Here is a 16,160-nt window from a genome sequence, read left to right as displayed (position 1 = left end):
AGTAGATTAATAATGAAATTGTTTTTTCTTATCAAAAAGGCAAATCAGATTTGCTGCAGTAAAAAAAAAAAACAAATAAAATAATAAAATCTCATTATTCATTCTCACAGTTAACTAGTTTTACCATCTTGGATCATATGCCTATAGATCTCATTCTTTAATTTTCCTTCTGGTTCATTTTAAAATATCAAAATATAAAATAATTAAAATCTGTCATAAGTCCATTTTCTTTTTTATTCATTCAGTTCAGGTAGTATATTCTTTTTTTTAAAGGTTTTCATTCATTTATTTGACAAGTAGAGGTACAGACAGTGAGAGGGGGAGACAGAGAGAAAGGTCTTCCATCCGCTGGTTCACTCCCCAAATGGCCACAATGGCCAGAGGTGAGCTGATCCAAAGCCAGGAGCCAGGAGCTTCGTTCAGGTCTCCCACACGATTGCAGGGGCTCAAGTTCTTGGGCTATCTTCTGCTGCTTTCCCAGGCGATAGCAGAGAGCTGGATTGGAACTGGAGCAGCCTGGACTAGAACCGGCACCCATATGGGGTCCTGGAGCTGCAGCTCTGACCCCAGGTAGTATATTCCTTAAAGTTGTAATTGTATGTGAGTGTCCTTTTCGTTTTATGCAGTTCATAAAGTTATATCTGTATTGTTATATAAATCCAAGTATATATGTTTCTATCAAAGAATTAACATCAATAATTTTATTTAATATTTTATTTTATTTATAAGGATGGCAGAGAAACAGAGAGACAGACAAAGTTCCCATCCACAAGATGGGAATTATCCACTGGTTTACTCCTCAAATTTCAGCAATAGCTGAGGCTTGTCCAGACCAGCTTAGAATTCAATCTAGGTATCCCGTGTGGGTGGTAGAGATCCAGCTACTTGAGCCATCATCTCCTTCCTTCCAGGGTACATATTAGCAGGAAGCAGGAATGAGAACCAAAGTTAGAACTCAAACCCATCCAGGTGTCTCCATCCACGGCTCAAACAAAAAGCCAAACAGTTTCCCCAAGCATCAACATTAAGGGATGCTAGCATCCCATATCGGAGTGTTGTTCTGAGTTTCTACTGCTCTACTTCTTTTTTTTTTAACTTTTATTTAATGAATATAAATTTCCAAAGTACGGCTTATGGATTACAATGGCTTCCCCCCATAATGTCCCTCCCACCCGCTACCCTCCCCTTTCCCATTCCCTCTCCCCTTGCATTCACATGAGGATTCATTTTCAATTCTCTTTATATACAGAAGATCAGTTTAGCATACATTAAGTAAAGATTTCAACAGTTTGCTCCCACACAGAAACATAAAGTGAAAAATAATAGATGATTTTTTTTTAAATGATGATGAAATCAGATCAGACCTATTGTCATGTTTAATCCCAGTGAGAGTCAAGATGGGAGTTGATAATTTCTTCTTTTTTTTTTAACAGAAGATCAGTTTAGTATACATTAAGTAAAGATTTCAACAGTTTGCACCCCCATAGAAACACAAAGTAAAATATACTGTTTGAGTACTCGTTATAGCATTAAGCCTCAATGTACAGCACATTAAGGACAGAGATCCTACATGAGGAATAAGTGCACAGTGACTCCCGTTGTTGACTTTACAAATTGACACTCCTGTTTATGGCATCAGTAATCTCCCTATGCACCAGTCATGAGTTTCCAAGGCTATGGAAGCCCCTTGAGTTCTCCGACTCTTATCTTTAGACAAGGTCCTAGTCAAAGTGGAGGTTCTCTCCTCCCTTCAGAGAAAGGTACCTCCTTCTTTGAAGACCTGTTCTTTCCACTGGGATCTCACTCACAGAGATCTTTCATTTAGGTTTTTTTTTTTTTTTTTTTTTTTTTTTTTTTGCCAGAGTGTCTTGGCTTTCCATGCCTGAAATACTCTCATGGGCTTTTCAGCCAGATCGGAATGCCTTTAGGGCTGATTCTGAGGCCAGAGTGCTATTTAGGACATCCGCCATTCTATGAGTCTGCTGAGTATCTCGCTTCCCATGTTGGATCACTCTCCCCTTTATTTATTTTATCAGTTAGTATTAGCAGGTACTAGACTTGTTTATGTGCTCCCTTTGACTCTTAGTCTTTTCATTATCATCAATTTGGGGCAAGTCAGCTTGTCTACTGCTCTACTTCTGATTGAGATTCCTGCTAATGTACCCGAGAAGGAAGCAGAATGTGGCTCAATTACTTGGGATCCTGCCACTCATGTGTGACCCCTGTGTGGAGTTCTTGGTTCCTGGTTTTGACCTGGCCCATATCTGGCTATTGTGGCCATTTGGGGAGTGAACAAGTGAATGGACTCTCTATCTCTCTCTGGAGCTCTGTCTTTCAAATAAATTTTTTTTTGTTAAAAATCAACAACAAACTTTATCATGCTCTTCCAAATAATAGGTGAACAGTGAAAATTCCTGACACATTCTATTGGATGATGTCACCAAGAACACAAAACCAGATAAGGAAATCACAAGGGAAAAACTCCTACAGATCAAAATTCTTTATCGACGTAGATGCAAATACCTCAGCAAAATAGGAGTACAAGCAAACTGAAATGAGACACTTTAAAAATGATCACATATCATGACTGATGAGGATGCAAGGTTGATTCAATGCATAAAAATAAGTCAATGCAATATAGTGCATTTCTGGATAATGGAAGAAATACACAAAATAATATCAATAAAAAGCCCTTTTGAAAAATCATAGTTTTTTTGTTATAAAAAAATAAAGTAGCAATGATAAAATATCTGCAACCTAATTAAGGACATCAAAGAATAGCATAAAGCTAACATTGCACATAGAGGTGAGGGATTGAATACCTTCTACCACTCACCAAGAACACACAGAAAATCTACTTTCACTAATTGTATTCAACATTATACTGCAGGTCCTAGCCAGGGCAATTAGGCAGGAAAAACAAATAAAAGACATGCAAATTGGAAAGGAAGAAGTAAGACTCTATTAGCAGATGGCATGGTCTTAAATATAGAAAATTCTTACTAAACCACATAAAACTATTAAAACTATTAAATTCATTAGAGTTGCAGGGCACAAAATCAATGCACAAAAATCAGTTGTGTTTCTATAAATTAGCAATGAACAATCTGAGTAAGAAGTTAAAAAATAATTGCATTAGCTCCCCCAATGTATAAAATATCTATAAAGAAATTCAGCCAAGGAGCAAAAAAAAAAAATTGTATGTTGAATGTTGCTAAATGAAATTAAGGAATCTCTAAGTAAATTGTATTTACTTTATACACATATAAATATATTTATCAGTTTATTATTTGTAATGGAAGAATATCATGAACTCAAAGATTAGAAGACTTACTATGGTCTGCAGATTCAATGCCATGCCTAGCAAAATCCAATGATTTTTTTTTCGGAAAAGGGCAAATTGATCATAAAATCATGGAAATCTAAGGTACCCTGAGTAATCAAAACAATATTGAAAATGAATAAGAATGTTAATTAAGTGTATGAAAGAACTCAACTTTCCTGATTTCAAAACTTACTCTAAATTTATAATCATCAAAACAGTATAAAACTTGAATACAAATAGATTTGTAGATCAATGGGATAGAATTGTGAATCTATAGATAAAGTCATTTATGGTGAGTTGACTCTCAACAAAGTTTCCATGATCATATAATTGGTAAAAACAAAAGTGTTTTCAAGAAATGATGCTGGGATACTGGCTGTACATTTGCAAAACAATCAACTTGCACATCTGCTTCACACTATACACAAAAAGTAACTATATTGATATATACCAAAGTCCTAAATGTAAGAACTGAAACAATAAAACTCAGAAGAAAACCTAAGCCAAAATCTTCATTATCTCAGATTAGGCAGCTGTATCTTAGCTGACACCATCTTGTAGTCACTATTAAAGAGGATTTGCATTGCCTCCTATCTTCCCTAATACCAAGAGATTATGAATGGTTTAACGATTTGCTTATATTTTACTAATATTGTTGTTTGAAACAAAACCATTATTGTTTTGTTTGTATTTCTTTGAATGCTAGTGAAGTTAAATACGTTTTCATATATATATTTGACATTTTCATTTCCTACATTGTGTGCGCATACATGAATGTGTGCATGTATACTTTCATATTTATAGGCATATTTATAAATGTTTATATCTGTCTTCCTTTCTGTTCAAAACTTTCTGTACAAAAGTTTCCAAAGAAAACACCTTAATCTAAAACTTCACATCAGCTGCTAAATGGATAGAGAAAATATGTACATGTCATAATATTCAGTCATAAAAATGAATGAACTTTTGTCACCTGCAGCAACATGGATAGCACTGGAGGTTACTGTGTTGATGAAATAAACCAAGCACACACACACAAAAAGGATTGCATTATTTCACTCATATGAGAATCTAAAAAGTTGATCTCATAGAATTTATGTATATCATAGTGGTTACCTCTTTATAACTTTCATTTTTAGGCTAGGGAGGGCAGCAAGGAGGGAAATGTAGGGAGTGGTTATTTAATGTGTTACAGTTAGATAGGAGTAAGTATTCTGGTGTTATCTTACATAATAGGGTAACTATAGATATGCAAGAAAACTGGGAAAAGGATTTTGAATGTGCAATAAAGAAGTGTAAAGTGTTTGAAGGCATAAATGCATTTATCCTGATTAGAATTTACACAATGTGTTTTTCAGTCAAACCAAAACATGGTACTCCATGAACATGTACAACGTTAATTTGTCAATAAAAAATAAAATAAAATGTTTACCATTTGGTGCATGCAAATACAATGTGTTTCTGTAAAATGTTTTATAATAATGACTCAACAGCAGGTGAAGTGAATTTATTTTTCTACTTTTTATTCCTACTACTACTGTCATATTCCTAGACGCATTCACTCTTGATTGAATAGAATTACTGCATTTTGAATTACTAACTGTTGTAGGTGAGGAGAAAAAAAGCTTCTTTATCCTAAGGGAAAGTAAAAAACAAAATACAAAGATTTCAAAATATGAATTAGAATTCTTTTAACATTTTCATTTTCTTTTCATATAATGTGTCCCCTGTGTGCCTAATTAAGCTTCTTTTGGATCTCTGATAAATAGGAGATTGTAACAATTCTGCTGGCTGATGTTATGACTTACCTCCTGGGTTGTCACCTGCTTTCTTTTTAACAATTGTGATTTAGCTGCCTACTGACTGAACAGCCTTCAAATGAAGCAATTGGATTACTTTTTAAACCAACAAAAGTATAAATATTCTTTAAAAAAGTGATTTATATATTACAACTTTTTGTTTTAGTGGCTTGTTTTATTTTCTATTGATTCTACAATATGTTATGGACGAAAATATATCTTCACAATTCTAAGTAGTTCAGAATTAATTTCTTACTTCCATAGTCATACTGAAATGAAGAACTGGTTAATTTGAGTTCCATTGTGATCACAGGTGTGACTTATTTTTCCATTGGTTATCATGATTCAAATCAAGAATAAACAGATCACCCGAAGGCTTTGGGTAGGATTTTTGAAAACAAAATAATATTAATGGACAGTGTGTCTATTTTAAAAGCCTGCCTTTACCAATAGATAATTTTATTTCAATATCTCCATTCCTTTTAACCTCAAGTGAACTTAAAAATAGAATTAGTGATTCAAATTGAAAGTGTTATCAGTTATTAACCTCAAGAAATATAACAACCATTCATGATAATTAACTACATTGTATTTCTCCAGAGTTTTTTTTTTTAACTTGATAAAATGGCACTGCAAGTAATTTTGAAGAAAGAAAAGTAATAAAAGAAAACCTACATCCTTGCTGTCCTGGTTGGACCTGTTGATGTTGTTGGTTCCTGTATTTTCTCTTGCAGGAGTAACCACTGTACTAACAATGACAACTCTAAGCATCAGTGCTCGGAATTCTCTTCCCAAAGTGGCATATGCAACTGCCATGGACTGGTTTATTGCTGTTTGTTATGCATTTGTGTTCTCTGCTCTGATTGAATTTGCAACTGTTAATTACTTCACCAAAAGAGGATGGGCTTGGGATGGGAAGAGTGTAGTAAATGACAAGGTAAGTGAGAAGTTTCTTCTTATAATTCACAAAATCCCCTAACAAATTCAGTTTGTAACATATATTATTCTTTTTTTAACTTTTATTTAATAAATATAAGTTTCCAAAGTACAGCTTATGGATTACAATGGCTCCCCCCCCCCCCCCCGCGTAACTTCCCTCCCAGCTGCACCCCTCTCATCTCCCACTCCCTCTCCCATTCCATTCACATCAAGATTCATTTTCAATTCTCTTAATATACAGAAGATCAATTTAGTATATATTAAATAAAGATTTCAACAGTTTGCACCCACACAGAAACATAAAGTGTAAGATACTGTTTGAGTACTGGTTATAGCATTAACTAGTACAAATATTATCCTAAACACTGAAATATGAGCATCCATGCACATATACTGATTTATTTTAAAGTGTATTCTTGCCTGAATTCCTTTAGGAGTGCTTATAGTGGTAATGCTTCTTTTATGAGATTCTGTGTCATGCACTGTGCTAAGCCTTTTACCTTGCTCTCCCAGGTCATTTTGCAGCAACCTTATAACTTTGTTCTCTTCTTGATTCTTATTTTCTGCTGTTGAAAATGCTAATGGTTGGTAAAGTTATGTGCTTGCTCAAGCTCACACTGCTGGTTAGTAAATATACTTGAACCCAGTCTCTAATCCAACCATCCAGTTCATGCTCATAAACACCATACAGCATCATGATAGCGTTATAAAAGGAAATAGGCATTAACTACTCCTATTGCAGAATTCCAGGCTTTATCAGTGGATTCATCAATGGATCAATAGCCCCATATGTGTTGCTTGGTTATAAAAGCCTTGGTAGCATTTTTACCTTTGTACAATAAACACGTAGGCACTGGAATGTTGAAGAGTTTTAAATTACTCCTATGTTCTAAAAGGGCAAAATTACTTGTTTTTAAGATTAACTTCTTTTGAGATTATTGGTATGCAGTTTTAGATTCAAAGTACTGAAGCCAGTACTTTGTGCATTGATAGCCAGTCCTTTCCTTTTTTATTTTGTAGATCATTATTTATTTACCTGATAAGAAGGCTTTAAATGTATCATAATGAAATATATTCTTAGTAGTAGTACAATATTATATTAAGATGATTTCATTTAAGACTATATCTTACTAAATGCTGCTTTGCAATAAAGACAAAGTTTTTAATTTCCTTTTTAGTGATTTGAGTATATATTATTTCAAAATATATGTTTCACTTCTATGACCATATTGCAGATTAAGCATACAAAGATGGAATGTTAAGAGTTAAAAGTCTTGCATTTTTTCTTAATTGTGTATGCTATAAAATTTTAATAAGAATGCTGTTTTATTTCATTTAAATTGTACTTAACTTACAGAGCCAACCAATAAATATTAAAAGGAATATGATCAATTTTGTATGCATAACTTCTGGATGACTTCGGCATTTCCATTACCTTCTTTTTTATTTATGCTTTCATTTCCCATATAGTATACTGCTTTTTCATTTATATATGCAATTGCTTCTTTTTAGCTACCTTTGTTGTACATGCAGTCTCACACAATTTCTTGAAAGTAAAATATTAGTCTTTTGTAAATGTTACAAAAATTATAAATTATGTTTTGTGATATAAGTGCACATATAGAAATGTATTGATATGTTATATTTAATGGTAGAGAGTATCAAATGGGCATTGCAATTTGGCATATCAAACGATGTGACTTTTAAGTTCCTAAACTTGATAAACGGAAGTACTTCTAAGTGAAAAAAAGTTTTTGAGAATGCATTCTAAGAGCAAGAACTTACTACTGATGAATATGTAGTTTACCTGCATGTCAAGTCATACATAAGCAAGATAAATCTATGTTAAAATTCCTGATTTTCCAACATAATTTTCAGGAAAACAACACTGTTTATGTAACTACACTCCATGTGGTTTATTTAAAGAGAAAATTACAGCAGGCACATTACTTGTTCTCATTCGCTTTTCTAAGGCTAGCATGCCTAGCGCAGTACCTAGAACTTAGTAGGAATTTAAAAAAATACTTGTTGAATAAATGAATTTCTGATCTTCAATCTGGAAGTTAGATGGCATCTTTGTATGAAAAGGTTTTTAAAGCTTTACAATGATGAATTTATAAATGATCACTCAGATTTCATGATACAAATGAATTTTAGAAAATATTTCTGAATTTTCTTTGGAATAGCCAGGCCCTTAGAAATAAAAAGAATTTTAGTACAATGGACAAAACAAGCCTAGCTGCCTAAAAGATATTTCAGGACAGTCTACTTTTGCTTCATTTTTCAGAAATTTAATTTTTAAGGAAAAAACAGTATTTTTTTTTTAACAGGCAGAGTGGACAGTGAGAGAGAGAGACAGAGAGAAAGGTCTTCCTTTGCCATTGGTTCACCCTCCAATGGCTGCCGCGGCTGGCGTGCTGCGGCCAGCGCACCGCACTGATCCGATGGCAGGAGCCAGGTACTTCTCCTGGTCTCCCATGGGGTGCAGGGCCCAAGCACTTGGCCCATCCTCCACTGCACTCCCTGGCCACAGCAGAGAGCTGGCCTGGAAGAGGGGCAACCGGGACAGAATCCGGCGCCCCAACCGGGACTAGAACCTGGTGTGCGTGTGCCGCAAGGCGGAGGATTAGCCTAGTGAGCCGTGGCGCCGGCCTAAAACAGTATTTTTTATGTCTTTCAGACTAGCCTGTCTAGGAAAGATCCTTCACTTTTGACATTTGTAAACATGTAGATTCAGTTAAATTATTTCTCCATTCAAAGAGCATGTGAAAAGAACTTAGAACTTGCAAATAGGAAGTATAAATTTGCTTTATTGTAATAATTACTCAAAGATAACGTTAATATTGTGGTAAGAAAATTATTTAACATATTTACATATAGATCGCACAATCTGCAGTTTATAGGTAGATTGTAGTCTGATATCTAAAACTAGTTTCACAAATAAATTAATAAATCATCTTATTTATAATTAAGCTATTTTTAAACCATATGTTAGAAAACAAAGAACATTTTGTTCTCCGGTTGTTCAGGACTTTACACTTGTTTTAGACTGCTGTGAAATAAGGCAAGAAAACCTTAACCTACTAATGTAATGCTGGTCAAGAGAGCTGACTCCAGATTTGTGTACTATTCCATATATAAAGGTATCTGTGCAACTCACAAATCCTTCTGGAAGTTTCTTTCTTACCCTGTATTCCTCCTTTTGCCTAAAGCTAATACTTTCACTAGAATAAATAATTAAATAGCTCTTAATTCTTTTCCTGGTTTCTTTCTCAAACTTCTCCATCAGTTATTATTTTCTTGTCTTGTTTCTTACATCTCATGTTTCCCGTTTTTAACTACTTTTTGTTCCAGCTAATGACGCTGCTTACTATGCTTAATTTACTGTAAATGCAGAAACAAAACTCTCTCCAGATCCTATGTCAGTACCTTATTCCCTCCTCAGATTCTTATTTTCCATTCAAACTTTTTGAAGGTATTGTTTACAATGTTATCTTATTGTATTCGGGGGTCTGTTTGCTTGGGGAGTTGCTAAATAATCAGACTTAAGCAGGAATTGCTGAAAGAAAAGCTTTATTTACTTGTGACAAACAAGGAGGCAGACAGAAGGTACAGTTCCCCAAAGAAACTGCCTCCTTAGGAAGGAGCTTGGCTTGAGATTTCATAGCAAGGAGTAGGGGGGCAACCAGGACCCTGCTTGCAATATTCATTCAGGAAGTAGGAAATGGGGATGGAGAAGTGCTTTCCTGATTAAGAAACTTGCAACTTCACACGTTCTGTTTTCAGAGTCAGACTCAGACCTGTCTCTTGCAGCTCTCTTTTGTTTGTAGTGGTTTGACTCTCTTTGAGTCCACCTGCAAAATAAGCCTTCCTGGAACATCCTATAAAAAACAAGTTCAAGCCAGTAGGCTATTTTCACATCCACTGCCCCCTGTTCCTCTGCCTCCTTTTTGTTTAAATCCTGTGCTGTTCGTTACACTTTCAGTTCAATTCTCTACCTACTAAAATCTGCTTTTCCTTTCCACTTACTGTCCTGCGACTGAAAGGCAGCAATAACCTCTTTAAGATCATAATAATTTTCCACTTTTTCTCAAAGGATCCCCGTGGAACGTTTCTACCGTTATGCTAGAATCCTATATAAGACCCAATTCAGCAACTTTCTGTCTGCTTTTCCTCCTTAACACAGGCCTCAGAATATCAGCTTCTTTCCTCCACTTCCTGGCAGCTGCCACTATTCATTCTATGCTTTGAGATTCTCTGCCAGAGTTCAGAGTGAATCCAGCCTCCCTCACATCTGTTCCTTAGAGAGTCATTTCAGCTTTCTTTTATGCTCTTTTTTGTTTTCACTCTTCACTGTGTGACTCTCCATTTCAGGGTTTCACTAACAATATCTGCAGGCATGCCTGCAACACGGAGCACAAGGGCCACCTATTTACCATTCCCGACCAGATACGCAGGGCTCATCCTCAGCACAAATGTCAAATCCTCAAGGAAACTCTGAGCCATTGCCTCCCGCCACCCACAATTAGATCCTCACTGTCAGTAGTACAGTGTGCTGCTCCTTGGCCTTAGAGCCCTCACCATAGGTTATAAATGCACAGGCGTGTCTTAACTCTTCCATAGATAATGATATAACTATCTTTGTTTTTATAAATCATTTATCCTTGGCACTCTCTATAGTGTCTTGCATATTTTATGTGTTTGGTATTATATATGATGAGGTATTGCTAAATCAAAATCTATAACTCTTATCATTGATAACCATGCCCTACACTTTCCTTAACTTTCAGAATCTACCTGAGTGTCTCAGTTTCCACATATCTTTAATAAAAATGTATAAAAGAGACAAGCAAACAAGATACAATCATTCTTCTGTCCAGGCCCAATTATTCATCATTAATCAGTACTTCAGTTCATGCCACAACCCAGTCCCACAGGTTAGCAACTTGCAGGTTTCTCTCGATATATAGCTAGTCATAAAATCTTGTCCATTTTTCTTCCTCAGTGCCTTAGACCATGTATTCACCATGTCATTATTTTTAGTTTCTCCATGGCTCCCTCTCTCTAATAATGTCTTCCTTTAATCCATCTTCTACAATACTCTCAGAGTTATTCCTTTTTAAAATTTTTTTGAGATGAACAGACAGTTTACTCCCCAAGCATCTTCAGTGGCCAGGGCTGGGATGGTGTCAAGGCCAGGAACTTGGAATTCAACCCAGTTCTCCCATATAAGTAGGAGAAACCCAATTACCTGAGACATTACTTCTACTTCCTAGGGTTTGCACTGGCAGGGAACTGCAGTTAGAAACCAGACAGATTTCACACCCATGTGTACAGATGTGAGATGCAGGGCTCATTACTTCTAGTCCAAACTCCATTCCCCAGAGTTATCACTCTAAAATATTAATCAGATCCGTTAATTTCAGATCTTTAATTATTGAAAGCAATTATTTAAGTAGTAAGTATTTAAGTAGATAAGCTTATATGATCCATATACTTGCTTGCATTTTGAGCAGTAAAATAGTTTGTATTATTTATTATGCAGTTACTTCTATTGTACCAGAAAATACTTCTGTTTTAGATCTGAAGATTTTCCAAGGGAAGTTACTAGGTCAGGATTATACACCTTATACATGGTAGATCCAAGACCCAGGATCGATCCAAATGTCATGCTTTTATTATTTTCTTCCCCTACCATTAGAAGTCAGTCATTTTCCCAAACATATTGCCTTTTCATGTGTCTCTGATATAAGATATGCTGATCATTCTTTTATAATACCCTCTCTTTGCTTACCTGATGAACTCCTACTTATTCCTTAAGATCTGTCTGATTTTTCTTAGTCTCAAAACTTTCCAGACTCACTGACAAAATTTCTACCCCTTCACTGTGTGCTTCCATGGCACATGGCAAAAATTCCTTTTATAATAGCTCTTTGAGTTATAGTTTAATTATAAGTAAATCTTTTTCTAACCCTAGGTTACAGGATCTGAGAGAATATTTTTGTATCATTAACTATTGTATCTACTGTTACCTAGCACATCTGGCATATAGCTTATTGAGTTATGTGTAAAATATATTAACTTTAATTCTTGAGATTGTTTTGTTTCTGAGTCTTGAGTCAGTACATTTCAATGGGCTAAGAAAACGTGGAAGATGCTAGACAATGTATTTAAAACATACACATTGCAGCATAATATCCATAATATCTTAGGGAATGTGCCAGTGTTTTGTGAGTCACTCTATTATATTCATAGGCAATACTGTATTTTCAAGTGTGTTTATTCATTCATTCACATTTTTAACATCTTACCGTGTTTCAGAAGCATTTCAGGCTGTTTATCAAGAAAATGCATGCATTTAAGTAGAACTAAATAAGGTAGAATCAGAAGTAGAAAAGCAGAAAAACAGACTCATATATGTCCACTGCTGGGCCAGCACACTAGCTACAGTCTATCGTTATTAGTAGTTGAGCTTCACATTCTGAGTTTTTTTTTTTGTTTGTTAATTGAAATAGCATATAGGGGAATAAAATTATTTTTCTTTAAACAAAAAGTTGAAACATGAATGAGAAAAGGTTTTCCATATACTGAAATCACTTTCTTAGAAAACAAAATATGTGGATATTCTGTTAGAGAAAGCTGGTACTGTAGCAAGTGATGTCAGATTTTTCCCAATAAATGCTGTAATAAATTTCATATTGATGTTTCTTGTAGTCCCCTTCAATAAAAGCTGAAGTCATTACATTAACATACAACTCAGTGAAAGCAATTCTTCAAGGAGCTAAACTAATATGGTCCAAGTACATAGCTATCTCATGGCCCAGTTTAATCCAAGGAAAGACTTTAGAGTACTTAGAGAAGTGGATGGACTGTTTAACCTTCAAACAATCTTCTGTAAGTATCACTTTTCTCAGTCAGGATGGTTTTCAGACAGTTAACAGTAGCTTTACCTGACCAGGGAGCATGTTGTTGTTTTACAAGTAATGGGCTTTTTGGTAGCCACAGTAACTGTAAAAAGGCAACATGGTATGGTTTCAGTATTTGATACTAGAGCCCCGTTTTCTTGTTGGAAGGGACAGTCTCTGAGATACTTTCCAACTCTGAAGCCATGTGACTGTGATTTTCATTTATTTGCTAGTTCACTTCGCTTATAGGTGTCTGTGTTTCAGCGAGAGCATTTGCTCAAATTACTAGCACCTTATTTTCTCTCTCTCTTAAAGGAAGTCTGCTGCCACAATGGTGTATGGTACTTTGATATCTCTAATCAGGAATTTTCTAGATTTCATATTTTAAATATATAGCCAGTGACCCAGAGCAATAAAATATCCCAAATCCTATAAAACATCATTTACAAAATAGAAAATCAACTTATATTCCTCTTTCATTTCACTTAAGTGTCAACTGAGCTGTCAACAAATTCTAGTGTCATGGTCTACTTACCCGCTCCAGGTAGAGCATAAAGATACATAATTTATTGGTTTTGTTTCTAAGCCAAATAAGTCACATCCTCAACCATTTGTATGTCAGCCACAAGTACAGCCATTGTTTATTATTTGAGCTTATTTTAGTAGTTTCCAGTCTTCCACATTTGTAGATGGTGAAATTAAGGAATTTCAAGAAAATTAAGGAATTTCAGGAAAATTACATAAGAGAATTGTAAACTAGTTTATGGAATTCTGTTTCTACCAAAGTATGCAGCATATAATGCATATTATGTTAAGCTAGTTATTATATCTATATATGTTTTTACCTTGTAGTCATTCTAGCACATGTCATTCCTTCATCATTGAATAAAGGTTTTTTTTAGTCAGCTCTGTGCCTGGAACTATGCTAGAAGCTGTGCAGTGCAGTTTGTGTTTTCAAGAAGCTTACAGTTAATGAAGAGAAAAAGAGAAGTAAAAATAATATCTACAAGTGTCCTTACAGAGGAAGCAACAGATAGCATTGGAAGGGCAAGCAAGTGATTCCTAATGTAGGCAGTAAGAGCCTGGTGATGGGAAATTGAGGTAAAATACATCTGATTAGGGACCAAATTTAGAGTTAATTATGAGTTCCTGGTTCCATTATGGTATCACTAACAGATGAGAAAATACAAGGATGGCTGGGAGGGTGTATAGTTTGGAGCAGGAAGTGAGAATAAATTTGAGTAGTCCATTCCTGGATGTTTTGTGTTTTTTATTAGCTGGAGTACATGTAAGTGTAAAAGTCCAGTGAAAGAATGGTAGTTACGAATCATGAAAGGATACTGTAGCAATTATGCATGTGAAGGAATCAAAAGCCATAGAATTGCTTAAAATTAATAGAAATTAACTGTCAGTTTGCCTTCATTTCCTCCATTTACCACCTGATTGATTCTGATCTTAACTTTTAATGCTCCTCTTTTTAACTTCAGACACTTAATGTGCACTTTTAAATATTTTTGATCATGTGTGACCTTATTCTTCAATTGATATGAAGTGGCCTAAATTCTGTAAAGTGTAAATATAGCACTAAACTAGACTATAAGAAATTAGGGAATAAGAGCTGTTAGAATTTTTTTCTAATTTAAAAAAAAATCAATTTTAAAAATTTAAACCAAAATTGTATAAGGTCACGGGCAAGGGCGTTACAGTTTTTTTTTTTTTTCTCATGGTGAGTATTGTTTTGAACAGTTATACAGTAGATTTCATTCACTGATTCTTTTCAAATGTCTCAGTTTAGTCAGAGGCCATTAAATAAAATAAGTCTAGTGAAGTCCAAGTCATGTGGTCCAAGTATTCAGTCTGCTGGTTCTCTGGATTGATCCAAAGCCTTTTTGATATTCTAAGAAGTCTTTAAACTACAATTTCCCTCAACACAGTGTTTTTATTTTAATACCAATTGACACTAAGTAGGACAATTGGTAATAGTTTAGGTAAAGTAAGGATATGTTTGGTACTATCACTAACAAAGCTATGTTATGAAGAACAATAGTAAAGCTTATTAAATGGACTTGATCTTTCAGGATAGAAGATACTCAACTTTTGAAGATAAAAGAGTTACAATTCAGTTATGAATCAACAGTAGTTTTCTCTCTATATCTTTTTTTAAATGAAGAGGAACTACTCATTTTACTGTAGCTTTGGGTTATTATTTTCAAATGCACTGAAGGGAGTTATTTTCTTCCTTTAGAGCAAGACTTTGTCAGATTCTGAGCCAGAAAAGCATAGTGGTGTTATGGCTAAGGATTGAGAAGATGTAGTATAATAGGGATGCCTTGCCCTCATCCAGTGAATTTATAAGCAATTACAGGTGCCAGCCACTGGGATCTTGAGTAAAGATAGTACTTGTGTCTGTTACATATTGTTTTTTTACTGGTCCTGAAAATGGTACTGTTGCCAAGTTTCAAGGTAGCATTTTGAAGCCAAAACCATCACCTTGTTAATGCTGAGCCCTCCTGTATGGTTGGCACTTAAATTCAGAAATTTAAGCCATACTTAGAACAATAAAAAAAGAATATTTTTCCTTTATAGGAAAGGTAGTACACATTACAAACACATATTGGAATTATTTTTAGCACTGCTCTTTCTAGAATGCAGAGTGTTAAGGTAAAATTTAAAAAAAAACACACAATGTACACATATATGCATGGCCAGTGATACTTCGCTAATGCATGCTGGTAGAGCTTTTCTGGTTATTTATAACCAATGTTCATTCTGATTGGTCAGAGGATCTCTTCTGATTGATTAGTTACTCTCATCTAGACTTTGTAAAAATTTTAGTATTCCCTGTGATTATCTAAGCACTTGAAGGGCATTCAAGTGGGGAGCAAGAAAGGTTAGTAGAGTTTCTATTTATAGATTTCTGGGCAACTTAGGACATTTATAGTTTATGTTTCTTTATCTAATTGTCTAAATCCTACACTATAATTTCTGATGCAATTTAATCGCTCACTTTCATAAAACTTTCCTTGTGTTTTTCCATATAATGTGTATCCATTTTTATTCCAAATACAAAATAGATTATGTTACCTTTACATTTTTTATACCAGGAATCATTGTCCAGGTTGTAATAGTTATGATTGTCACTCCACTCCATGTGGAGTGTGGTTGTACTGTACATTAGTTCATTTGTGTATC

At 34.7% G+C, this 16,160-nt stretch overlaps 1 protein-coding gene across 10 annotated transcripts in view; it reads left to right on the top strand.

The window, feature by feature from the left end:
• GABRA2 (gamma-aminobutyric acid type A receptor subunit alpha2) overlaps window positions 1-16,160 on the top strand; it is a 140,427-nt gene that overhangs the window by 113,368 nt on the left and 10,899 nt on the right. For 9 of the 10 annotated variants that reach the window (XR_011386860.1, XM_051831250.2, XM_051831283.2 and 6 more), the window contains 2 exons: window positions 5,859-6,061; window positions 12,778-12,957. Coding sequence is in view for 9 of the 10 variants with exons in the window: in XM_051831250.2 (XP_051687210.1) it covers window positions 5,859-6,061; window positions 12,778-12,957 (383 nt within the window). In the remaining variant the exon portion in view is untranslated. The remainder of the gene's footprint in view (window positions 1-5,858; window positions 6,062-12,777; window positions 12,958-16,160) is intronic. The other variant, XM_051831261.2, reaches the window with a different exon arrangement.

This window comes from Oryctolagus cuniculus, chromosome 2 (assembly GCF_964237555.1).
Source record: "Oryctolagus cuniculus chromosome 2, mOryCun1.1, whole genome shotgun sequence".
Lineage (NCBI taxonomy): Eukaryota > Metazoa > Chordata > Mammalia > Lagomorpha > Leporidae > Oryctolagus > Oryctolagus cuniculus.
Note: the sequence above shows the minus strand (reverse complement) of the source record. Positions and strands in the feature narration are given on the sequence as shown.